The sequence below is a fragment of the Epinephelus lanceolatus genome, chromosome 10 (assembly GCF_041903045.1).
Source record: "Epinephelus lanceolatus isolate andai-2023 chromosome 10, ASM4190304v1, whole genome shotgun sequence".
Classification (NCBI taxonomy): Eukaryota; Metazoa; Chordata; class Actinopteri; order Perciformes; family Serranidae; genus Epinephelus; species Epinephelus lanceolatus.
The window spans coordinates 10,920,575-10,946,692 of record NC_135743.1 but is presented as its reverse complement, the minus strand read 5'-3'; the positions used below and the strand labels follow the sequence as shown (position 1 = coordinate 10,946,692).

At 37.3% G+C, this 26,118-nt stretch overlaps 2 protein-coding genes across 16 annotated transcripts in view; both read left to right on the top strand.

Annotated features, from left to right (window-relative positions):
- LOC117265274 (uncharacterized) overlaps positions 1–9,226 on the top strand; it is a 67,967-nt gene extending 58,741 nt beyond the window's left edge. For 4 of the 11 annotated variants that reach the window (XM_078171468.1, XM_078171467.1, XM_078171480.1 and 1 more), the window contains 10 exons: positions 1,074–1,473; positions 1,694–1,908; positions 2,031–2,299; positions 2,423–2,566; positions 3,725–3,860; positions 4,009–4,038; positions 6,371–6,396; positions 6,556–6,814; positions 7,562–7,609; positions 8,738–9,226. In XM_078171468.1, coding sequence (XP_078027594.1) covers positions 1,074–1,473; positions 1,694–1,908; positions 2,031–2,299; positions 2,423–2,566; positions 3,725–3,860; positions 4,009–4,038; positions 6,371–6,396; positions 6,556–6,814; positions 7,562–7,581 — 1,499 coding nt within the window. In that variant the 3' untranslated portion in view covers positions 7,582–7,609; positions 8,738–9,226. Of the gene's footprint in view, positions 1–1,073; positions 1,474–1,693; positions 1,909–2,030; positions 2,300–2,422; positions 2,567–3,422; positions 3,542–3,724; positions 3,861–4,008; positions 4,039–6,370; positions 6,397–6,555; positions 6,815–7,561; positions 7,610–8,737 lie in introns of those variants that run through there. The other 7 variants (XM_078171477.1, XM_078171476.1, XM_078171472.1 and 4 more) reach the window with 3 other exon arrangements.
- Positions 9,227–14,035: 4,809 nt separating this feature from the next.
- LOC117265273 (uncharacterized) overlaps positions 14,036–26,118 on the top strand; it is a 64,249-nt gene continuing 52,166 nt past the window's right edge. For 3 of the 5 annotated variants that reach the window (XM_078171489.1, XM_078171490.1, XM_078171481.1), the window contains exons 1-2: positions 14,036–14,201; positions 15,339–15,386. In XM_078171489.1, the coding sequence (XP_078027615.1) occupies positions 15,377–15,386 (10 nt within the window). In that variant the 5' untranslated portion in view covers positions 14,036–14,201; positions 15,339–15,376. Of the gene's footprint in view, positions 14,202–15,338; positions 15,387–16,437; positions 16,467–17,138; positions 17,413–17,725; positions 17,770–26,118 lie in introns of all 5 variants that reach the window. The other 2 variants (XM_078171488.1, XM_078171483.1) reach the window with 2 other exon arrangements.

The window sequence follows — 26,118 nt, the reverse complement described above, 5'->3', positions numbered from 1 at the left end:
TCTGGAGAGACCTGAAAATGGCTGTCCACCAACGTTCACCATCCAACCTGACAGAACTGGAGAGGATCTGCAAGGAAGAATGGCAGAGGATCCCCAAATCCAGGTGTGAAAAACTTGTTGCATCATTCCCAAGAAGACTCATGGCTGTACTAGCTCAAAAGGGTGCTTCTACTCAATACTGAGCAAAGGGTCTGAATACTTATGACCATGTGATATTTCAGTTTTTCTTTTTTAATAAATTTGCAAAAATTTCTACATTTCTGTTTTTTTCTGTCAAGATGGGGTGCTGAGTGTACATTCATGAGGAATAAAATGAACTTTTTTGATTTTAGCAAATGGCTGCAATGAAACAAAGAGTGAAAAATTTAAAGGGGTCTGAATACTTTCCGTACCCACTGTATATATATACATATATATGTACAGTATATATAAGAATATATTTGTGTTTCTTGTGCCTTGATTTATGTTATGTTAGTAAAGATTTAATTTATTTTTGTTTTAGTGAAAGGGGTATCGTTTAAAATACATGAATTTGCAGATTATTATTTTTGATTGATTGATTACGTTCATGTTCTTATTTTACAAATAAATCAGACGTTACTCAACAGTTACTCAGTACTTGAGTAGTTTTTTCACCAAATGCTCTTTTACTCTTACTCAAGTAATTATTTGGATGAGTACTTTTTACTTTTACTTGAGTAATATTGTTCTAAAGTATCAGTATTCTTACTTGAGTACAATATTTGGCTACTCTACCCACCTCTGCTTGTGGTATGGTTAAAAGGCCTGTGCCAGAGGACCTCAGGGTCCGCGAGGGTTGATATGGTAAAAGCAGGTAAGATAAATAAGAAGGCCCAAGACTGTTAAGTCATCTAAAAACTAATAAAATAACCTTAAAATCGATCCTGAAGCGCACGGGGAGCCAATGCAGCGATATTAAAACTGGTGTAATGTGCTCCCGCTCTCTGGTCCTCGTCAGCCCTCGTGCAGCTGAATTCTGTAATAATTGTAGATTTGAGATACTCTTTTTGGGAAGACCAGAGAGCAGGGCATTAAAATAATCTAACCTACAGGAGATAAAAGCATGCATCAGCACCTCCATGCTGGCCTGAGAGGGACACGGGGGGACTCTGGCTATTCTTCACAAGGGCCTTCAGGAAGCTTGGAGCTTGAGGGTTATGGAAGTGTTACGGTAATCCCTTACATTCATTCATTTGTTCTTAATGTTTTGTTTCAAAAAGACACATCTGCACTTATCTGTGAAAATGATTGTCCTCTGCAGCAGGACTCCAGTTACTTACTTACTTACTTACTTAGTTACTCCTCTTCGTCCCCTATGGGACATAAGGCTTCAATGAGCACTCTCCATTGCCAGTCCCTGGCAGCATGTTGGGCCTCTCCCCACTCCAGTGACTGGACTAAACTTGACCCCGAAGTGAACTGTACAGATGCTGATGAGGCTCCAACTTACAGGTAAAGATTACATCCTAAATACTGCGTCACAGCAAACTAGAACTACAGGAAACACTACCATTTGGCTCTTGAGATTTTTCACAGAAGGAAAATAAAAAGATTTTTAAAGCAATATTACAATAATAGAATCAAGGCAGATACTCTCTAAGTTTACATTTACTCTGTTTTGTTCCTTCATGTGCATCGACACAAACTCTTTTTTTTTCCATTCACATTTTAGCCTACAGTCTGAAGCAGGAAACTTTGAATGCAGTGTCTCTGGCTTGCGCTGGGTCTGTAAGGAAAAGGTCAGCTTTAAGTACCAGTTTTGCTCTTTGAGTGGACACTTGGCGAGGATTGAAAGCATGAAGTACATGCCCGCAGGTCCCCTGATGGACATCACAGTCATTGCTGGGAAGTTAGATGTAGTGTACCTGCCACACTGGATCTGCATAGGTAAGTGGACATGAAGAAAATAATGAAAAATAAAATGTAGTAACTTTTTATTTTTGACAGCACGAGTACAAAAACTGATGCAATCCTTTTCTCTTCACTAACTGTGCTTTTGTTTTGTGCAGATGACAATCCAACAATATTAGACAAGTTTGCAGTCCTACACATAGATGACTGTGGAGATGTCGTGGAAAAAGTGTCTGAGGTCACATCGTCCCATGTCAAGCTGTCTGACCCAGATTTCTCTCTATTAATGGTCCTGTTGGACTGGTTGGGCCTTCCAGTGGAAATATACTGTATGGTGTTAATATATAGCAAGATTCTCACAGCATCATCTCAAACATCCCTCACACTCCATGTTTACCTGATCCCATCTGATCTTGGTCTACAAGAGGTTATTTTATGTCTTACTGTCAACAATCCCAGTCATAATAAGATACAGAATGACACCATAAATTAATTGGTAAATACACAACACAGATAACAATGTTTTTGATTTGTTTTGTTTTTTCTACAGGAATTAGATTCAAGAGAAAAATCCTATGGATTCAAGGGAATCCGAAAGCCAAAACCAGAAAAGTCCCTCAAAATGCAAACTTGGTTCACCTTAACGACAGATCAGGATGGTGCAGAGATTTATCCTGAAGGCGAGAAACCCCAGGTGAAAACCTATTTTTTTCTGCACTGATCAATTTTGAGGTGTTTTATTTTGCTTCCATATCATGTCTTCTCTCAGAATATAGAGAGAAATTGTCCAAAATAATTGTTTAGATGTTTATTTTCGTTAAGATTTCTGTTCTAGAAATGTATTTATATATGTATTTTTATTTAATTAGATAGTGACTAATTTTCATATTAAGACTTAGTGTCTCAAAAAACTTGCAGGACAAAAAATAATTGTTTTAATGTAAGTAATCAACTGCAGCAGTTTCATGGTGATATCTAAATTTTTTACCCAGGTGTCTTATCTTTGGTCTTAAAATGTGTGGAATTTTACAATGTATAAATGCGTCTCATCTAATACTGTGGGCCAAAAATGTCCACTTAATTGGCACTTACATACACCAAAGTTTTATTACTGTCTATACTCTGATGGTTTTACTGAGGGGTTTATTCACTCATTACCTGATTTATGTAACATTTTAGTTCTAAAAAGATTCATGGCTGTCGACACTATATTCTGATTTATGGAGCGATAAACAGAAATATCCAAAATTCACTTTGTAAATATCTTTGACACTAATATGACAATAAATTAAACTGAGAATTTTCAGCTTGGCTTCATCCAGTGTTCAGATTTTTAAAATTTATGCAGATTTGTACATATTGAATTAGATGAGCCTCATTTGCATATCCATATATTAAATTTCAGAAAACTTGTAATATGAAAAATAATTGTCTTACTGTAAGTAATAAACTGGGTAAGTTTTGTGGTGATATCTATCAGCTATTTTTTTACATTATCATAATGAACAGAATTTCTTTCAGTAATATCAGTTTTTTATTTTTGATTGCAGCCTGGGAACTGGGAAATCTGCCAGCTTATGATCAGCTGTTGATACAGGAAATGATAAACACATTCAAATATCTGCAGTCATGACCATGCCTGGCTCCATGTGGTCTTCCATTTTAGCCAGTCAGTTGAGCAATATTTGGCAATATACGTCAGATATATTGATTTTTCTGTCTCTGTCTCTGATGTCTTTGATGGAATTGAAAAAAACACCACAACTTAACCTCATATGACCAAAGAAAAAAAATCTCCTGGTGCACTTTGCTCAAAGTCTGACTTCTTATTTATTATTTTTTTCTTTCACAGACATTAATGCTCAGATATAACAGCACAGGCCCAAACTTCTATGAAGTGGTCGTTCAAAATCCAGACAAAGACTTTAAGCTCATGCTCACACCAGAAAATGGGCATCAACCAGTTTGGACCTGTAAAATTCGAAAAGGTCAGTTTTAAACAATACCACAAGAACTTATCTACTCTGTCTGTGTACCACTTTGATTTTATTAAATATCATTAGTGTAGCAGATGTGTGATGTTAGATAAAGGCAGTAAATCAGTTACATGTCCATGTTTTTTTGTTTTTTTCTCAGGTGAATGGCAAAGCACTGGCCATATACAAGGTGAGTCATTTAAAATAATTTGTGTTAAAAGAGTCATTCTTATACACTGTCTTTCTGCCTGTTCGCTGTGCTGCTCCAAGACAAACACACGTCTTCAAAAAAAGCTAATGCAGGACCAACTCAGTGTTTTCTATCAGTACTACTGTTAGAATAAAAAAGCAGTGCTTCCAAAAATAAGGTCGGGGGTCAGGAAAAAAAATCTGTTAAGTACATATTAATTAATTTTGAAACTATAGCTTGGTGTTAAGCTAAAACAACATGCCTTAGTTCACTGTAGAAGCTCATCTGAAATCTAGTCTTGTCAGACATTAATCAAAGGAGTGACTGAGAAACAGCCAGGTGTTAAGGTTAAGGGCAAATTAATAAAACGTAACATTAATACAAGTGTTATACATCATCAGAGGAAACATTAAACGTACCTAGATGAACATTAACAACCCAGCCTGGCATGGACCGAGGTACACCAGGGCAAACATGTTCAGTAACATTAAAAATTACAATTGAGCATAGTCTAATGCTGCAGGCACGTTAACTACACGCATGCCCGCACATACTGGTAACTGCACTGCTGTTGACCGAGAAAGGGCTGAATGAGCAGCCACGTACGTGTTGTTACTAACTTACTTGGCTTATACAGAAAGTGGTGCAGGTTTCTGGGTTGAGGATGAAGGCTGATCTTGAGCTGCATTCTCTGATGTCTATTTGTGACAAACTGAAGCAAACTGCTTCGTTTTGCCATGTTTTTTTTTAACCCAGAAAGAAGCAGCTAGCTAGCTGAAAGAAGGCTTCTGTTCCTCTGTTCACTTTCAGCTGAATGCATCAGTGGTTGCTTGTATTCACTTATGTAAATGGTTGGCGTAGATAATAAACACAGATGGCCATGTATTTAAAATTGATTTGAGTAAAACTGAAGGGTTTTAAGAGGACACCTACATGTTCTGTTTGTGTTTTCAACAGCTGTCGACACTTAGAGCAACCATGACACATTTGGTCAGAGTTCACACGGTTACTGGTTAAACTGGTACACCAGGATTTCCACTGAGTGAAAGTGGGGCTGCTCACATTATGGCATTTATAAACTGCACTCCCACTCAAAAATCTGACCTGATCATCATATTGTAAACAAGAAGACAGAAATAACAATTGTTTTATTTTTGGCTAGACCTCAGAATGTAGGCCTATCTGTGAGTGACTGAGTGACTGAGTGTGTCTTGCGTATGATTTATCCTGGCCTTATATAATCGGAGGAAAACTATGCTAGCCGCTCAGATAATTTCTGCAGTGGGAAATGTTATAGGCTTATGCTAATAACATTAGCATGTTGTATCGTGTCTAGTTTAAGACAGTTGTTTTTATAGGGAACCCTCTGAGTTATAATGGAGCTGGATGTTGTAATTTTCCCTTTGTTAAATGTTGGCGTTGTTCCAGGCTTCATGTGAACGGAGGAAAAGACCGCTAGATGTCAGCCTAATTTGTGCAATGCATGTCTTGTGTTGTGGTAAATCGAGCAAAAAGCAGCTTGTCCAGAGGTTAACGTTACAGCTCCAGAGAGTCCATGTCCTGTCTGCTGTGTGAGTGTGTCTGATTGTATTGTTCTTCATTTTAAGATATGTATTAATTTTTTGCCTGGACTGCAACAGCAAGTCCAAGTGAATGTTGCCACCTCCTGTTTCAAATAAAAAGCCATCGTTTGAAATTGAAAGCCCTCGAATGTTTCATACACGGTCCAGCCATATACTAGGTTTTGACCTAGAATTATTTATTAAGAAAGCACATTTTAGCAGCAAAAAACCGCCATTAAAGAGCAAGAGAATGAAAAATAAAAACAAGACTAAGACAGGTTTAAAATACGAGAATAGAAGTTATAGTGCAGTGTAAGAAATTCATATTTATTTGATTTAATAAAGGGCAGCAACAAACAGAAAAGTCCTCATCCTTAAATTAAAAGAACTTAGAGCTGCAAACAGCCTTCTGGCTAGGCCCACCCACAGCTACGTGGCTGCATCACACAACTCACTAAAGAGAGGACACATCACACTATTTGAGTTACACTTGTGACTGTCAGAGTGGTTGTTCTTCGCTCACGAAAGATCTTTGACTGAGTACAAACACCAAGACACAAACCTGTGAAGTTTCATTTTGGCTTTTCATCAAGTCACTCACAGAATTAATCAGCAAAATGAAAACGACCTGCTGCCAGCAACGTTGGTCATTATGTGATAAATCTCTTTGTATAGTTTATCTTTATGAATCAAGAATCTGATGCAAAATAGTTATGGTCAGATTTTAAATCAGTCACTCATGTAACATTTTTTCTTTCCTTTCTCCTCAGAGAAACACTCAGTGGACAAACACCAGGTGAGTGATCTCACATGCCTTAAATTTGATGGTTCTCTCACAACTGATGCTGCAGTCAGTGAGCTTCTCAGCAATAATATTATCCACCAATACATAATGTTATAGTTAAATGACATAGTTAAATCATATCCATTTATTTATTCACTTTGAATTTATCAGGAAGCAGCAATCACAGTGGCAGGAGAGAAGCTTCTGAATATGCTGAAAGAGTTGAAAAGTGAAGAGTTCAAAGAATTCAAGTGGCGCCTCCCACGCATCACAGAGAGCCAACGGGAGAACACTGACAGGGTAGACCTGGTGAAATTCATGCTGCAGACCTACAGCCAAGAGTCTGTGGAGGTGGCCAAAGAGGTTTTAAAGAAAATTCCCAGGAATGATCTGGTGCAGCTGTTGTCAGACACCAGCTCAGGGTCAGAAGGTAAGTTGTGGAACAAAAACAGCAGTAGCATATTCAGGGGCACCATCTTATACTTAAACTATAAATCAGAAACTTTGTATGCAGGGTAGCTCTTCATTGAAAATACATGTTGACAGTCATGTAGCTTTTGAATTTACATATTGTGAGTACAGGTCATGATTGTATTATGTAGATGAAGTTATCATGGGCAAAACTAATGTTTGCTGTAGTCCTCACAGTGAGTGAGTGACTTAGTTAAAGATGTTGTCTATAGTAACAGTTCAATCAGGAGAGACAGGTGAATAAAGTTAAGATAATTGTGTATTACAGATTACAGGTGTACAGATTAACAGTACAATGCTTAGCTTCAGCGGCGGTGCTCTTGATAAGATAAGATAAATCTTTATTGTCATTGTACAGTCATACTTGTGTACCACAGCACAATGAGATGAACAAAAATAAATATTATTAACAGTACAAAAATATATGCAAATATACAGCGAAGTGTTCTTGGCTGATTCTCCAAACTGGGGGCGTCGACTGCCATTGACTGTTTGTAATACACTGATAGTGGATCAGTACCTCATACAGCCCCACCTCAAAAATCCAAACTATCCCTCTAACAGATACTGTTGATGAAGGCAGCAATGATTCATCTTCCATGCCTGAAAAGGCCTTTACCTGTGTGCCTACATGTTGTGGTTTATTAGAAACAAAGCAAACATGGTTGCTTTTACCCTAATTTAATTTTCATTAAATGTGTTGCAGCTGCAGGATCATCAGCTTGAGCATCTGGTGTGAACACCACAGAGGGAGGTATGTGCCCAAACCATGATAACATGTTACATAAACATCATACTGTGGCTTTAAAGTCATTTTCTTCACTGCATGAGTCAATGTGAGAACGTTAAACGTTTTATTAGCACATGTTGCCATGTTGATAAGTCTTAATTAGATAAAATCACTGATTGTTTTTTAGCAGTGTGAGTGGCTCCAGGTGTGGCAGTTACAGCCGGTTGGTTCACCCTCTTGGATCGCCATTTAAAACTTTTGTACAGATTTTCATGGTGTCCAGAGGATGACTCATCTCTTTGGTGATCATCAGACTTTGCCTCTAGCGCCACCCTGAGGTTGGCATTTTGTGTTTGTTTTTGGATGGATGCTCCCCTCAGGCTGGATTGTGATCACTTTGGTGATCCCTCAACTTTTCCTGTCGCACGATCATCTGGTTTAAAAATGATTATTGTCCAGTACTTAAGTTGATGACCAAATGCCATGGATGTCTAATTAGATCTGGATACTGGACCCCAAGACGGCGCCTTTTCAGTCCAGTGAGAACATAGATGTATAAAGCATTGGAAATGGGACCTCATTCAGTCTTATGAAAGTTTCTTATTGGCACATGAAGCCACTAAGCATGAAGAACAAATGCACTAGAGACTTCCATCAGCTGAGCTGGCTACTTGTGGTTCAGCACTCTTTTAACTTGAATGAGGATAAAATTATTTAATCTTGCAGCTCTTCTACACTTTCCCGATGTTATCAGACCCTGATACTAAAATGAGTCATTTTGTGGGCGTTGTGTCGCTTAAAAAAATGTACCCACTGATTTACAGATGTGCTTTCCCAATGTATGTCTATGGGAAAAAACCTATTTGGGCCCAATGGCATCACGTCACGGATCTGTACATTGTAATTTCACTGTTTGGCCGCTACTTAAATTGACATAAATGCCAAGCACGCTTCCTAGAATGCTAAACTAAGATGGTGATCATGGCAAACATTATATCTTTTTATCATTATCATGTCAACATACAGCCTCACAGAGTCTCTAGCATGACTGTAGACTTCAATTTTTTTTACAAGGAAAGGCTTAAATTATATTTTATTTAAAGCAACTGATTATGAGCTGATGTCAACGATTGTTAAATTTCCTTTCTTCAGAGAAACTCTGTGGATGAACATCTGTCTGCACTGATCCAGAAAGTGAGCAGAGACACATCGTCTGACTCTACACAACATTTAATACATGCTGGCTGGAATTCATTCTCACCTTGAACTGATAAATTATGACACAAACCAAAATTGACATCATGATAAACCTGTCGCAGAAATGAGGCTGTATTAATCTCTGCAGCAACAGTGATTTCTTCAGTAATGTAAGGATATTGTGATCTCTAGAATCGAGGAGCACAAGAGGAAACATGAGTTTTTTATTCTTTTCAGTCAAACTGATTTTTCCAAAGTTTTTAACAGAGAAGAGTAAAATGATTGTAAATATTTTTAAGGATGAAAATCTTAAAATTCCATTTGTATGTGTTTTAATATTTACTGTATATATTTTCTCAAATCATTTTTATGTCTTAAAGCACTTTGCAATTGCAATTAGAAATTGTGATACTGTAACAATAAATATGTATTAAAAACATAAAACAGGTACGACCATTCATTGCACATACTGAGGATGAATGTTTGAATGTTTTGTTTGGAACTTTATGTTTCACTACAGCTTTGTTAACGTGGTTAGGTGTAGGCACAAAAAACTCTCGGTTATGGATAAGAGAAGATCATGTTTTGGTTGAAAATACCCACTCTTATACAACCTGGTCCCCTTTTATAAGATACGCAGGAACTCTATCAAGACAGTCCTTTGCAACTCTCAAGATGGCCGACAGAGCCAATCCTACTATAATGGGAGACGCTTGTAGGTAAGTAAAATCTGTTAACATCAAGTAATAAGAGTAAGACATACAATTAAAATATTCAAATATTGATTTTATGATGGGAATAAATTACAATTAATCATCTGTCCACTAAACTGGACGTCATGCATACTGTCCGTGCAGGACATGACGGCAAAGACGTCTTCTACAAAGTCCTTGAGGAGAAGGAGACATATCTTGTTGCTGATCTCAAGAGGAAGGAGTCATAAATACTGTGATCAGGGTAAATTTGCTCTTGTGACCAAACACATTGGCTAACTGAGCAAAACCATTTTATAGCCTGCATTTGTAAAAAAAAAAAAAATTCATCCTGGTGCCATATCCATCTAATCTTTTATCTTTTTTTCTTTAGCATGTTTTTTTTTCCATGCAATGGCAATGGTTGGGGCCGGGCAATTTTAGGCAAAATTAGGCAGTTCTGAGCAGCACACACACTAAAACAAAGCATATCACAACATAGAAGTTACATCATATAATTATGGCATGCCCTTCAAATTGTGGATGAGTGGCTGAAGTGATCAGACTCATAATATACAAAGGAAAGAAAAAACTCAAGAACAAGAAAGTAAGAATAACATTAACTGCTAGCAATTATGATCTAGCTTAAAGCTAAACATTATCCATGGTGATAAAGATGAAAACATTTTTTAAAATGTAAAAGTAGCTATTGGATAGACTCTGCATATTGCCTGATAGGTAAGCCAAATAAACAGGGAAAAGAGACAACGGATAACAGGGAAAAGTGTTGATAAAGAGTTTTTGTCTCTCCACGAAACTGCCTGGATCATAATTATTTTAACCTTAGCAGTCTCTAATTCACATAGCTTGATGCCTGAACATAGGACTTTCACATCAGAATGTCCTTTCTGCTTTAGCTGAAGCTTGAACTCACAACTTCTGAGACTGAGGTCCGTCTTCTATCTCACTGAGCTAATTGGCAGGTGACAGTTCATGTGTGGCTTCACAAATTGACTAAGCCAAGCAACAGGGTGCCAGACAGTAGCCATCCATGCCATGTTTTTGCAGCTGAGGCAATCTGGCACGGGACTGGACCTTTGTGCAAAGTTTGGTGATTTTTCGCACATGGGAAGTAGGATTTCCTCGGAAGAAGAAGAAGAGGAAGAAGAAGAAGAAGATGGTGCAGGATAACAATAGGGTCCTGGCAGCTTAGGCTGTGAGCTGGACAGCTAAACAGGGAGCTGAAGCTCACCGTAAAGCTCTGTAAAGATAAAGAGAGCTGCAGATTCAGGTCATAATTATCTGTAGGTTCATCACTACCAGACACCTTATATTGTGCGTCCCTTATCTACAGCTAGGCCAACACCGAAGAAACACCATATGAGAAGAAACTTGTAGGCCGAAAATATTTTTGAGCATTTTGGATTTTGTTATAATTACACATGAACATTGAGAAAGAAATTCAATACAACAGTTTTGTGTGAAACATTTATCATTAAATTGCGGATGATTCTGTCCTGAGTTTATGATAGGAGCTGGAGTCTGGACAGGACCCTGCAGCAGATTACTTTGTTGATGAAGCTAACATTTATTTTAGCCCTATAGCTGTCATACAGACAGTACAATAATATAAATGATGATAAAACTGACCTCTCCTGTGTTGGCTGTCAGTGGTAGGTTCTCGTGAATTTTGTGTGCCTAAACTCGAACTGCCTTTCGAAACATTTATTAAAACAACATATTTTTCAGTATTTTTAAGGAACACAAACTCTGCAATCCATCCACTGGTAGCTAACTACAAAGAGCCTCTACAATTAAAAATGCTGAGTTTTTTTATGGCTTTTTAAAAAACATGAAGGTTAAGATCATAAAGTTGTGTAGCAGTATCATAAGAGGCCCATGACAAAGCTGAAGCTAACAAGATAATGGTTTTAGTCGACACAACTATTGACGAGGAGGCGAGGTGGATGAACATTATAAATCCCCCACAGATCTCACTACATGCCCGTCACCTGTGTGTTCTTGACACCCTGGACCTTTTTCTTCTTCCTCCTCTTCTTCTTCTTCTTCTGCTCCTTCTTGTCGCGTGTCTCTGCAGTTGTGTTGTGTTACCGCCCTCTGTCGTCCGTCTGGCAGCACTGACCCCAACCGCCGAGGAGACGGAGAGGAGGACACCACGGGACAATAGGCTCGTTCGAGATGAACTGCGCCTCGCCTGAAAAGTAGACGAGAGCAGGCGGCCGCAGCGGGGGGCGGTGACAAAAAGCTGCGGTGAAGTCGGACAGTTTCCCCGACAGTTTCCAGCAGCCTTCAGTCCGTGCAGGAAGTCACAGATACACTAACATCCTGTCTGGAATGATGTCAATTCATTAAAAAAGTGATGAGACCCATATATCAGTTTGTTTTCACCATCAGTCACACAACATGTTTTCTGTTCACAGAATAAACCTTCAGGTCAGACAAATACAATCTTAATCTCTAAAATACAACAAAAATGAGTAGTTTATCTAAAACGTCATATTGTTGAGTCGGCATCTGAACCAATCAGCTGTTAGATCAGGTGAGAGCCAGGCGGTGCAGTCGGTGGAGAGCAACTGCAGCGCCTGGCTCTAAAAACTGCGCGGCCGCCTCGCTCTCGCGGCTTTATCGCCAAACCGGCATGCATTGTGCGCCGATCGCCGGCGATCGAATCTGCGCAGGGCTGGCTCATCTCGAACGAACCTAAACCTCTCACCCAAACACCACTGTTTTAAACAAGTTACACTTTTAATGCTTTATTGCAATTTTAAAATTTTATTACACCCGAATAAAAATACAAGATTTAATTGCTGATTTATGCTTGGGTGCTGTTCTGCATTATTATTGTTTGCTGGTTGTTTTGTATGGTTTGATCCAACTATTTTAGTTCTTTATTTCTTAATATTCAGACTGCTCTGACTGGCACGCCAAAAACTTGCACTGCATTGATCAAACACACTACAACATATAATAGGAAATGTCTGGTCTTGGGTGTTTGTTGTGGGAATTTGAAGCAAAGGCTGTGAAATACTGAAATGGTTTGAAATGTTTTATTGTGTGCAGTGGCTACATCACACATCAGGGAGATCTGCAGAGAAAAAAAAGGAATCAAGCATATCACAATACTGAAAACAGAAACACTTAAAAAAATTAAATACCTATCACAGTCTACACTGAAATACTGAAGATTCTGGAGCATAGCAAATACATTATATCGACATATTAACAACATTACCTACGATTTGAATAGTGCCCCTTCCTTGTTGTGCATTTCTCCAGTTGGGGCAAGGTTTTCCCTTTATGGATTGTTATGTGCACCTTAAATAGATAGTGCCTAATTAGTCAAATGTCACGACCGAACAAGGACCTGAACCCAAATGCACGACTCGGGAGGCAAGGTACAAAATCAAAGTTTATTAACACAAACTGAAAATCACTCACGAGGGAGGAAAAACCTAAACTAAATCTAAGAACAAAAAGAGATCTAGAAAAAGCACTAGACTAAGAAAACAAACAAACAAAAAAAAATCACTCCAAAGAGGCTGAACTATCACTATGAAAAACAAACAGAAAATAAACATGAACAAAGTCACAAGACCTGACGATGGCAAGGCAAAATGGCACAGAGCCGCTGCTGGTTCACTGACACGAAGGACAAGACGAACTGGCACAGGACAAAGGGAGACGCGGACAATATATACACACAGGGTAAGGGCACAGGTGGAAACAATCAGGGGCGGGGCAGACAATCAGACCGGCGGGAAACACACAGGGGAAGGAGCAAGTTGCCTGAAAGGAGAGGAGAGTTTTCCAAAAAAAAAACAAACAAAAAAAAAAAACAGGAAATCACGAGACAACATAGACTCAAGACAAACTGGTTAAATTAACACCGTTTCCTGGCTATGACATCAAAGTTAATATTTTTCAACCGTTTTACACACATAAACAAGGCCAAAACCCAATAATAGACAAAAATACATTTCTGATCTTCTGCGCCGGATGAGCTTAATTTCTGTCCACAAAATCTCCAAATATAGGCTATGCTATAGAGTAATATCAATGTAGTGATATAAACACACGTGATATATAATATTATGAATAATAAAGAAAAAACGTGTGTGTAGGTATATTACATGACATACATGAATACAAAATTAACTTTTAGCATAAAGTACACTAATTGCCAATATGTAAACAGTTTCATGCTTGTATGGAAATGTAAGCCTATACATGTTTTTCTCATATCATCAATTTCATTGCTTTAATTATTTTTTCATGTTTAATTTAAAGCACATGCTGAACTTATTTGTCATTGCGCTTCGGTTTCATGAAACAAAATGTGCAAGGTCAAACAACAAAATAGTTTGATGACATTAAACAAATAATGTGATTCACATTCAATACTCACACTCGGTTCGTAGTCTGCAACAATTATTCATGTGTTGGCTTCCAATGAAATAGAGAGCGCTGTCGCGAAATACAAGAGGTCTAAACCTGCGGGTCCAGATCTGCAGGTCTGAATCTGCAATCTCCAGGTCTGCAGACACACCCTCCTCGGAGCACCACGGGAAACGGCTCTCCAACGGGCGGAACTCGGGCGACACTTCGACCCCAAGTCCTGTCAACTCAACCAGACATGATTTACCGCTGTCATAACAACTGGACGGACTTTATCTCTGACAGCTGAAGCTACGAGCTGTTTTAAAACGGTTTGTAAAACTTACTTTAACTCTTGCTTTCACTTTCATGGTTTTAACTTGAGCTCCATTAGTGTGTAAAAACCGTTAACTAAGCTAACGTTACGGTAACTAACACTTTTCTAGCGTCAGTATGTGAACAACAGGTTGCTAGCTGAAGTTGCTAAAGTGCTTTGACAAGACAGTTTATTAAAACAGAAACTAGAATATAAGAAACAGCAAAGACGACGTTCAACGAGAGACACTGAGTTTACACACACAGACACACACACACACACACACACACACCCATACACACCCATGTAAGGTATTTCTACTGTTCTTGAGGTATTTCCAAGTTATTCTACTTAATTCTTTTACTTCATTGTATTTTGAAAGCCAATGTTTTACCTTTTACCTCACTACAATCCTGTACAGATTAATCTTCTCAGTAAATCAAATAATGTCTGGGACCCATAATATACCTGCTATTGTTCATGTGTGATAGTCTACTTTTTTTTGCTCGTGGACACAGCACCACTAAAACGCAAAGATAGTGAACAAGAGTGACTCTGGGGTTGGCCTTCACTTTCAGTGGCGATACTGTTTCAAAGAGTAACTGACAATTCCTGCGTCTTATACCTTTAACTGAGCCTTATATTGTTGTATATCTGTTCTTATTTCTGTTCTATTTATTTTGTCTTGCATTCTTGCCGCTCTGATCTAGAGCTGCAACAATTAATCAGTTAATTGATTAGTTGTCATCCATTAAATTAGTTGCCAACTAATCTGATTATCGATTAACTGGTTTTGAGTATTTTTCTAAAGGAAAAAGCTTCTTAAATGTGAAATGGAAACTGAGTATCTTTGAGTTCTGGACGAAACAAGACATTTGAGGACTTCATCTTGGACATTTTCACCATTTTGTGACATTTTATAGACCAAACAACTAATGAATTAATAGTGAAAATAATTGACAGATGAATCAACAATGAAAATGATAATTAGTTGCAGCCCTACTCTGATCATTAAAGAGAGACACCATGTTATTTATCATTGAGATGTATATGAAACAACAGAGGTATGCATATTGTCTACGAACATACTGCACATTGTTCTGAAGTCTTTATCTTATCTAAAGTTTTTAGATGTATTTTTTTTTTTTTACAGCTCCTTGATCCTCAACAACAGCAATTGATAAAAATACAATGGCAGAAGGTAGGTGTATTATGTGCACAGTCTTCTCACTGAGTCCATCACAACATATCAGTCATTTTAGTCATTTATTTATTTTATTTTTTTATAATATTTTAATATAATGTAATTGTTTTTACATTTTATTTTTAAAAATGTAAAAATAGGAACATATCTTTTAAGTTTGTGTATATGGAAATAACAAATACATGTACATGTAAAACCAATCAACTCAGTAGTGTGAGATTTTCACATTACGATAACCAGAGAATATTGCGGTTTCACGGTATCATGGTATTAAAGAATTTGTCTTGTTATCAGTCAGAGTGACTCTTAATGGAATAAAAACAGAAGGGTTCTGGTTGGTTAAACAAAGGTTTTATTACTATAATTGAAACTTGAAACCATTGTGTTAATGGAAGAATGTGTAAAAAGTCTCTCCTTAGAACATAACTAAAATAAAAGGGAGCTTCAACGTCCAGTTGAATTTTATTTTATATTGTAGATAAGCAAATGTACACAGTTTGACAACCGTCAGCTTATATATGACTTTATACCTTGAAAGCAGTATATCACTGCAACCCTGATGAACACTATTGAAAAATCTTTTAGTTCCACCACATTCGCATTTTGTTCTGTACACACGACATCTAATGCATGTCTGTCTGTCCGGGAAGAGGGATCCCTCCAGTTGCTCTTCCTGAGGTTTCTACCATTTTTTCCCCCGTTAAAAGTTTTTTTTTGGGGGGAGGGATATTTCACTATCTGCTGTGATGGTCCAAGGACAGAGGGATGTCATATGTTGTAAAGCCCTCTGAGGCAAATCATGTTTTATGACGTTGGACTTTAGATATAAAATCGAAATTTAATTTAGGTTATTATTTGTACGGCCCTTTGAGGCATGCCTACATTGGGCTGTAATAAACTTTGACTCGATGTATTGACTTGACATATTATTATGTCACTGTTAAAAAGGTTTAAGTGTCATTTTAAGGATTAAATCATTTGGATCATAAATGTTCATTAAGCCTGATGTTAAAGTTAATAGGTCTTTTTCTACTTCTTTTCTCCTCAGAGAAACAGCGGCCTTTACTGATCCAGAGGGTGAGTAATGTCACATCACTCTGACTTTACACAGTGCAACTTTTATTTTTATTTTATTATTTCTCACAGAATTGAACTGATTAAGCTGCATAATGAACACATGAGGTCTTCAGCATGAATATTATTTACCAATAATGTTGATCGTTTGCGTTAGATTTACCTTTAGTGGAATATATATATAGTACACTCTTCTTGATTTGTTTTTCTAACTTTGACAGGGAAAGAAATTAACAAAAGTCAAAAAAAAAATATTATAGTGTGTTACTTACTTTACTATATGAGAAGAAAAGATGCAACTGGTTAAATTCTGCAGCTCTGTTTTAAAATCAAGAGACTCATTGCAGTTTTTATAGATGAGTGTTTGAAAGAGTTTAACACAGGCAATGGAATTAAATACAATGAACCTGTTTATGAAAATCAAATAGTTGTAAAAGAGGATAACAAGAATCCAGCTTGATGTTGCTAAAGAAATGTATAGACGTACAAGCAATTAAAAAAATAAAAAACAGAACTGGTGTTTGACCATTACTTTGTGTGATATAACCGATGTACTCTGACCACATCCTTATTTATAAAATAGGACACTGATGAGATGTGAACAGAAAACTTTGTAATCATCCCAGCTGACAAATTGCACTTTTACCTCATGAACATTTCCTCTGAATTTACCAGGTGGAAACAATGACGTCTGTCATAGAGCTGCTTTTGGAAACACTGGCTGGTTTGAGTGACAGGAAGCTCAGGAAGTTCAAGATGGTCCTGAGTCAGACTGACCTCTCAAGCATGCCATTCATGCTGTGGGAGATAGAAGACATGCAGGACATAGTGTTTTTAATGGTGCATATTGATGGCCAACAGTCTGTGGAGATAACACATGAGGTTTTAAAGAAGATGAAGAGGACTGATCTGGTGCAGAGGTTGTCAGCCAGCAGCTCAGGATCCAAAAGTAAGACAATAAAGACAAAAACATTTTAAAATTATAAAACTGGTCCCGAACATGTGTCTCCTAAGTTTATAAGCTGTTTTCTTCTCTTCACATTATAAATAATAAGGTTTATACTGTAGAGAAGAGACACATCATCTGGTGTTTTATGTCTAATGTGAAGTATGGAAATGTATTTCAGGAAAGGGGGCAAAATGTCTCAAAAATAATCTGAAAGTTCAAGTGTAATTTTGTGTTGACCTTTTTGTAATTATTCTTTTCTACAAAGCAGTATTGTCTGATGATCAGTGTTTTTACTTCCTTTCTGTCTCCTCAGAAAAACACTCAGTGGATGAACACCTGTCTGCACTGATACACAAAGTGAGCAATGTCATATCTGTGTGACCATGCAGAGTACAGCTTTTATTAAATAAGATGCAGGTTTAAATTCATATCAACATTAATGATGATAAATTAAACCAAAGTCATGATTTGAATTAAATACAATGAATTCATCAACAAAATCTAATGTTCACATCAGGGGGTTTGTATGACCAAATCTACAGTGGCCTAGATGATCTTGTAGAAAACATTAGAATATTCAAATGACTAAAATAATAATGACATCAATAAGGTGCAATAAGATACATTTAATAAACATATTTTCACTATGAACATAATCTTGTAATTTTCCAGGTGGCAACAATGAGGGCGTTCAAAGAGCTGCTTTTGGAAACACTCCGTGATTTGAGTAACGTGGAGCTCAAGAAATTCAAGTGGCTGCTGCAGTTCACGTTCTTGCAGAGGAGCCTTGAACTCATCTCATGGAGAGAACTGGAGTCGACCAACAGTACAGACCAACTGGTTGATGTGATGTTGGAGAGATGCAGTCAACAGTCTGTGGAGGTGACCAAGGAGGTTTTGATGGACATGAACAGGACTGATCTGGTGCAGAGGCTGTCAGAGACCAGCTCAGGACACAAAGGTAAGATAAAGAAGACAACTGTAACTTTATATGTAATAACAAATAAATATGTATTGTTACAAAATCAGCAGCTTATAGTCAAAGCAATGCAGTAACAACATGTAGGCCTGCCATGACCCCAGAACAACCAAAGAGCTGAAACAACACTCATTGATTCCCTCTGTGATCTCTGTAACCATGGCTTCCTCCTGCCTTCAGTCCACACACCTGAAACTGAAATAATAAAGGCTTTGTTCTCAGGAGGACTGAGTATTACACTCAGGACAAGAACACATAAAGGCTTCAAACCATAGGCGTTATTTAGGTATGGCGAGGTATGGCAGTTGCCATACCTTGGAATCGGGAGAATAAAAAGAGAGAGGTTCTGTAGTCATCTTACTTGTGAGTGTCCTTCATATTTGTTGCAAGTGATCAGATGTGATATGTTAGATAGTCCGAGGCGCACTGGCTGGTTGTTTTCATTTTATTGCACTTAAATAGGTCAATAATATGCTCATCAGTGAATACGAGTGTTAGTGAATCAAATTGTTTGCTACTTCGCTCCTCCGCGAGTTATGAGTTATGTGAGTTATCTGTGTGTTGTAAAATGCTGCTGCATTCTGCTGCTGTAGACAGCCTGTCTAAATAATGTCTTGAAGCCTGTCTGATTGTATGTGGGTTTTTTTCTTCATGTCGGCATATTAAGCTTGTATTTTCGGTTTCTGGAGACACTCCAATAAATTCGCCTATACAGTATTGTACCAAATTGGCCTTTGTTTTACCGTGTTTCATACACCGGACCCCTTGGTTATCTTCTAGAATGAGCTTGTAATTAATTTATTTTCTTTATTTTCTGTGAAGTTAAACACATGACTAATGATAATTAAACGTCCACTCGCTGTCCGTGGTGCTGAAATATGCGCCGAAATAGGTCTGATATTTTCACTGCTCTCCCCAAGTCGTGCATGACATGCAGACATGAGGTAGCCTATTATGAATGTGAGAAACAGCTTCATGTCCTTTGAAACAGTTTTCAGTAGCATAGTATGTACTTCTGACAGGTCAAAGACCAAAGTGAAGTTTTATATAAGTTCATATTTTTGAAACTCCATCATCAGTAGCTCTGTGATGTCATGTCATATTGCCATACCTTAGCTTTTGCTGAAACGATGCCCCTGCTTCAAACAGTGTCTTTATTATTATAATTACAGTTGTCATTAAATGTGTTGCAGCTGCAGGATCATCAGTTGAAGCTTTTGGTGTGAGAACCATGCAAGGAGGTATGTGTCCTATAAAAAACTTAAAACTTAAAACTACATATAAAAAAACAAATATTTCTCACAAACTAAAAATAATGCTTCCTCTAAGCAGGGTTCCTACGCAAGTATGGAAAGTATGGAAAAGTATGGAAATAAGTTTGATCAATTTCCAGGTATTAAAAAGTATGGAAAATGAAAAAAAGAGTATGGAAAAATATTTATTTTTCCAGACTATTACCACTGTTCTAAAATACTGTTTTCTAAAATAGAAAATTAGGTATTTCCAAAAATAATTGAATCAATCTGGATCGTGTTTTATGCCGGGCCAAGCACAGTTTGTGTGAGAGCAAACGTCTTAGAAAACATACCGCCCCTTTTACCTGATTGACAAGTGGAATGTCCTGTCCGCTGCCCCATGACCCTCCTCCAGCCCCCCAGGTATCAAGTTTCACTCCAACACTGCACCTTCGACAAGAAGACGAGTTTCACGTGGTTCACAATGGGTAGATGCAAGTTTTTGGATGGGTGGCTTGACAATACTGTATATGAATACTGGTCGGCCAAGGATTCCCAATTCACACACAGAGCTAGATGCAAGCTTTGTGTGAAATCGTTTGACATCGCCAACATGGGGGAGAAGGCAATTATGAGCCACATGAAAGGAAAAAACTCTCGTTACTGCATTGCTAGAACCCAGAGTCCCAACCTTTTTGCCTCAGCCCAGACATTGAACTTACCTGAGTTTTTATTGGCATGCCATTATGGTGCTTGGCTACAATCGCCTATTAATAATAATTAAATATGATGTGGAATATGATACACTGATATATTTACTCAGATGTCGCATATTCTGAAAAAATGCCAAGAAGTCTGGAAATTAGGGTATGGAAAAGTATGGAATTTTGAAATTCCAAATGTGTAGGAACCCTGTCTAAGCACTGCAGTTATTTTAATTAACATTTCAGAGTATGAACCTTTAACACAGAGTTTAATAGCAAAGAAGACGTCAGGTGAAACTGTCACTGATTTTTATTATGTTACTATTAAGGTTGATTTTTTTGTTCATTTTACCAGTTCTAATATAAATCCTTGATATTAAAATTATAACAGTCTGACAGTGTCTTATTATAGAGCCTTATGTTAATTCAGTCATTCATTCATATTTCCTTTATCCTCAGAGAAACACTGCGTGGATGAACATTGGCCTGCATTGATCCAGAAGGTGAGTAATGACACTTCTGTCTGACATTATGTGATCAGTTGTATCATTACTTTGTGTGATATGACTGATGTACTCTTACCTCATCCACATTTCTAAAACACAGACATTTATGGGATGTGAACAGACAAATCTGTAATCATCCCAGCTGACAAATTGCACATTTACCTCATTAACATTTCCTTTGAATTTACCAGGTGGAAACAATGACGTCTGTCATAGAGCTGCTTTTGGAAACACTGGCTGGTTTGAATAACGGGGAGCTTGAGGAGTTCAAAGAGGTCCTCCTGAGTCAGACTGACCTCTACAGACACCTCTCAGGCTTGTCATTCATACTGCGGGAGATAGAAGACCAGCAGGTCACAGTGTTTTTAATGGTGCTGACCTATAGCCAACAGTCTGTGGAGATGACTCAGCAGGTTTTAAAGAAGATGAAGAGGACCGATCTGGTGCAGAGGTTGTCAGACAGCAGCAAAGGACCCAAAAGTAAGAAAATGAAGAAAAAACTGGTCCTTAACATGTGTCTGTAGTTTATAAACCATGTTTTCTTCTCTTTAAATTAGAAATATTAAGATTCCTGATGTAGAGAAAACAAGAATCACTCTGTTTATAGAAAATATGTTTTATGACTAATGTGAAATATGAAAAATATTTTGGGAGAGGAAGCAAAAATGACTTGAGCTGATTTAAGTGTAATTTTCCCTATTTGAAATTTTTTAAAGCAGAATGGCCTGAACACAAATTTACTGTCAGATGTTTGATCAGTCACTGATGACTTTTACCACTTTTCTCCTCAGAGCAACACTCAGATGAACACCGACCTGCACTGATCCAGAAAGTGAGTAATGTCACATCTGTCTGACTTCATACAAAACAGCTTTCATTAAAAAGATGCAGGGTTAAAAATTAGCATCATCTTGAACATTTTGAATAATGATACAATCAGAAGTCATGATTCACTTATTTATTTTTCACAGAACTGAAGCTGCGTTCAGGTCGAGCTCTTTAGCAGTAATTTAATCCAACAATAATGATATGATATTTTTACCACTGAGGATGAGATGAGGAAATGTCAGCATGAACATTTTTCGTGACTTTTTTCATCAACAGTGAAGAGAACTTGATCCACCAGAAACATCTATTTATTGTACTTTTTTTTCCAGAGGCATTAAACAAAATATAAAACATAAAATAATGAAAATAATCTTCACTGTTTTTTAATCATCTTTTGATTTGTAGTTTGGTTCCTCAAAAAAACAAACAAATGCAAAATATATACTAAAACTATAAAAAAAACCCAGCTGAACCAAATGTACTAAATCCTTGTATATTGTATATATATATTTATATTTGATGTATTTTTGTTTATTGTATATTTCAGTATATTCCACTTCTTGCCTAAATTTTGAGTACTCATGTCAATTCTGGTACATTGAGAGCAAGTCTGCCCGAGTCAAATTCCTTGTATGTACACACGTACTTGGCGACTAAAACTGATTCTGATTCTGATAATACAACAGCAGTCACCAAATGGATCAATACCTTATGTGATCTGCCAGTAACACTCACATCTCCATTAACACTGATGTGGTGCAAAGAAACACATTTGTAATTGTCCCAGTGGATTAAATATATGTCCTATAAATGTATTGATTATTTCAGGTAGCAACAATGGCAGCTGTTAAACAGCTGCTTTTGGAAACTCTGAATGATTTGAGTGACAAGGAGCTCAAGAAATTTAAGTGGTCCCTGGAGTGGACTGTCTCCCAGAAGAACCTTCCAGACTTCTCACCAGAGTTGAGTGACACCACAAACAGAGAAGAAATAGTGGATGTGATGTTGCGGACCTACAGCCAACAGTCTGTGCAGTTAACCAGGGAGGTTGTAAAGAAAATGAACAGGACTGATCTGATGCAGAGGTTGTCAAAGCCCAGCTCAGAACTCAAAGGTAAGACAAAAACTGTCACATAATCTCATGTGTCTCATAAATGTCTAATAAATACATTTTATGATTCATAATTTAAAAAAGGTAAATCTGCTTGTGTACAAACTCTGTCATCACCAATGTGAATAGAAATGGAGCAGTGATCAATAAATCATCAATTGAATCATAATTAAATCAATAACAGTCACACAGAATGTTTTAAGTTTAATGAGTTTAGTAATTGTTGCAGGACTTTTGTGTTGGATTGCTTTAGACTGTGAAAGTGTTTATGATATTGTGAATTTGTTATATCTACTTTTGAGGTAACTGTGCCTTTTTAAAGTTGATTATACTTTCTATGTTAGGTTAGAGTTTAATCCTCTGAGTCATTTTAAATGTCTTTTCTCTGCAGAGAAACACTCAGTGGATGAACATCAACCTGCAGTGTTGAAGAGAGTGAGTCTGACTTTACACATCACAGCTTTCATTCAGTAGTTGCAGGTTGAAAACCATCCTCATCCTGAACATCATAAATGATGATGCAAATCAAACCAAAGGTTTTAAATTGGATGGTTCTCACTGTGTTGAAGGGTAACTTCTGTGTTTTCTGACCTGGACCCTATTTTCCCAGTATTGAGCAAGACCGCTGCAGCCAACAGCTGCAAAACCAGCTGTAATTTAATGAACACTGTCGATTTACATCCACTATAAGTGCTTGTTTTTGCCACTGACAGGCTCTGATTGTTATTATACGTGTCTGACAAGAGAAACAAAATAACTCACAAAAACCATCTTGGTTTGTCTCTCCACTGTTCCAAAAATCACAAACTCTGGTTTGGTTGAAATAAACCCTTAATTCATCCAGTTAGATGCAAAAATATCAACCAGCAACCTCCGGGGCTGAGAAATGAAGCCAATAGAAATAAACATGTTTACAGCCTGACACAAAAAAAAACAGTTTTGGTGTCTGTAGCTAATTTCAATATTCATGACAACTGTGCAGGGGACGATTTTTTTTAAAACTCACCTGTTTACGTTTTATTTAGGCTTAAAGTTGCACATATTTAATGATGGAGTGGATTGAGTGACAGGCTGTCTGCAATGTGTTGCTGTAGTCTGTAAGTTATATCCATCCTTCACTTTTCCACAGCCCCACCCTCTCATCCAAATATGGTCACTTCTGACTCTAAAAAAACAATATGGCAACGCCTGAGATGCTGAACTCAAGACTTCAAAACAGCAGTCTACAAACCAGTGGGTGATGTCATAGTAGCTATGTCCATTACCTTATTATCATCTTTTGCTTTGATGCTGTTAAAGAAATGAATAGACATAAAACACTTTGTGTTTGTAAAGAAAAAGAGGGAAACATAATCAATAAAATATTTATTACCAACTGTATCATTGTCTTGAGTGATCATACAGAAAAAAATATAAATCTTATAAGATCCATGTCTTAAAATACTGACACTGATGAAAATCGAAGAAATAGATGTTTAATTATGCCAGTTCAGAAATGACACATTTGCTTAACGTATCCTTTAAATTTTTCAGGCAGCTGTGAAACAGATTCTTTTGGAAACACTGAAGGATTTGAGTTATAAGGAGCTCGAGAAATTCAAGTGGTTGCTGCGGTTCACACAGTTCCAGAAGGGCCTTCGACACATCTCATTGAGCCGACTACAGGGAGCAGGTAGTGCAGACCCACTGGTGGATCTGATGGTCCAGACTTGTGGCCAGCAGTCTGTGGAGGTGACCAAGGAGGTTTTCATGGACATGAACAGGACTGATCTGGTCAACAAGTTGTCAGTCATCAGCTCAAGAATCAAAGGTCAGAGAAAGAAGACAAAAACTGCCACATTACACAATCATATGTTTCTCATTAATGTTTAATAAATAGATTTTAGATTTCATAGTGAAGCTGCATTCAAACTTCATTCAATCAATAAGAAATCTGAAAAATTAGAGAGCAGGCAGTGACGCAACAACACCACATTTATTACTTGGACTGCAGAAATCACTGAGTTGAATTCAACCTCTTTGATTTTCATGATGTCACTGCTGAGTAGATTTTAGTGTCAGTTTTGCGGCAGTGAATTCTTTGTGTTCAATTTTCTTGAAAGTAAATGAACCTTATTAAAAAGAAGCTAAATATAAGTTACAGATTACAGTATAATACAGAACATCAAGGCCGAATACTATGACCTCAAAAGTGACCACTTGAATCAACACCTCTGACACACTGAATATCTTAATTTGACAGCTTTGTAAATGATATATTTTGACACATTTCAAACATTATAATCTTTATAAAGGTCGTGTTTGTTGCAGGACTTTTGTATCGCAGTCCTTTAGATTTAATGGGTGTTAATGATAAGGTGTCCAACCTCTCTCATTCTGTTTTTATGATGTAAGATCCAAGCCCATTTAGTGTTATTTTACGATGAATCCTCCATATGGTATTTTATTCAAAAGCAACTAAATCTGACTAAAGTTGTTTATAGACTGATTTTTAATCTGTAAAGAGTCATTTTCTGTTTTCTTTCTCCTCAGAGAAACATCCATCTGAACTGCTCCAGAAAGTGAGTAATGTCACATCAGACACATTTTACAGAACACAGCTTTCATTTAATTTTTACAGTTTGAAAATGATCCTCATGTTGACACTAAAGAGGTGGAAAAAGGTTTTAAACCAGAAAAATCACATTGGTTGTAAAAGCAATGGGAACATGTGATCAGGTGGATCATTCCTGCTTTTGGTAGCACAGTGACAGAGAGAGTTAGAGACAGTCGTTAAAGCACAATTACTGATAACCAGTTCATAGCATTAAATGGAGCACACTGGCCCTCATTTGTCAATCTAATGTACAAACCAGCACAAAACCAAACACAGAAATCATCTAACAGGGTTCACCTTTTAAAAACATTTGTATCTCAACTATCACAGCGTACAAATGATGGGGCGTTGATAAATGTGACTGCGGAAAACAATTGTCATTTGGGTGGGTGCCCACCTTGAAACTGAGCTGATTGTATAGACCCTCTGTGCTGTCAGGGACAAGATGTGTGTGAAGCATTGATGTAAACTGTAAGAGAAATTTGACTGGTGTGTTGAGGCATACAGCCATGGGGCGGTAATTCTAGTTTTAACTTAAGTTTTTCTGAAATCCAATTAATTCAAACTTTATGTGTATAGCACTTTTCATACATTAAAAATGCAGCACAAAGTGCTTCACAGAATAAAAACATACAACAAAAATATTACATACATATTGAAAACCCGCCCCTCCCACCTCCACATATAAACACACACACACACACACAGTCAATATAGTAACATGGCTGGGCACTGAGGAACCAGGTG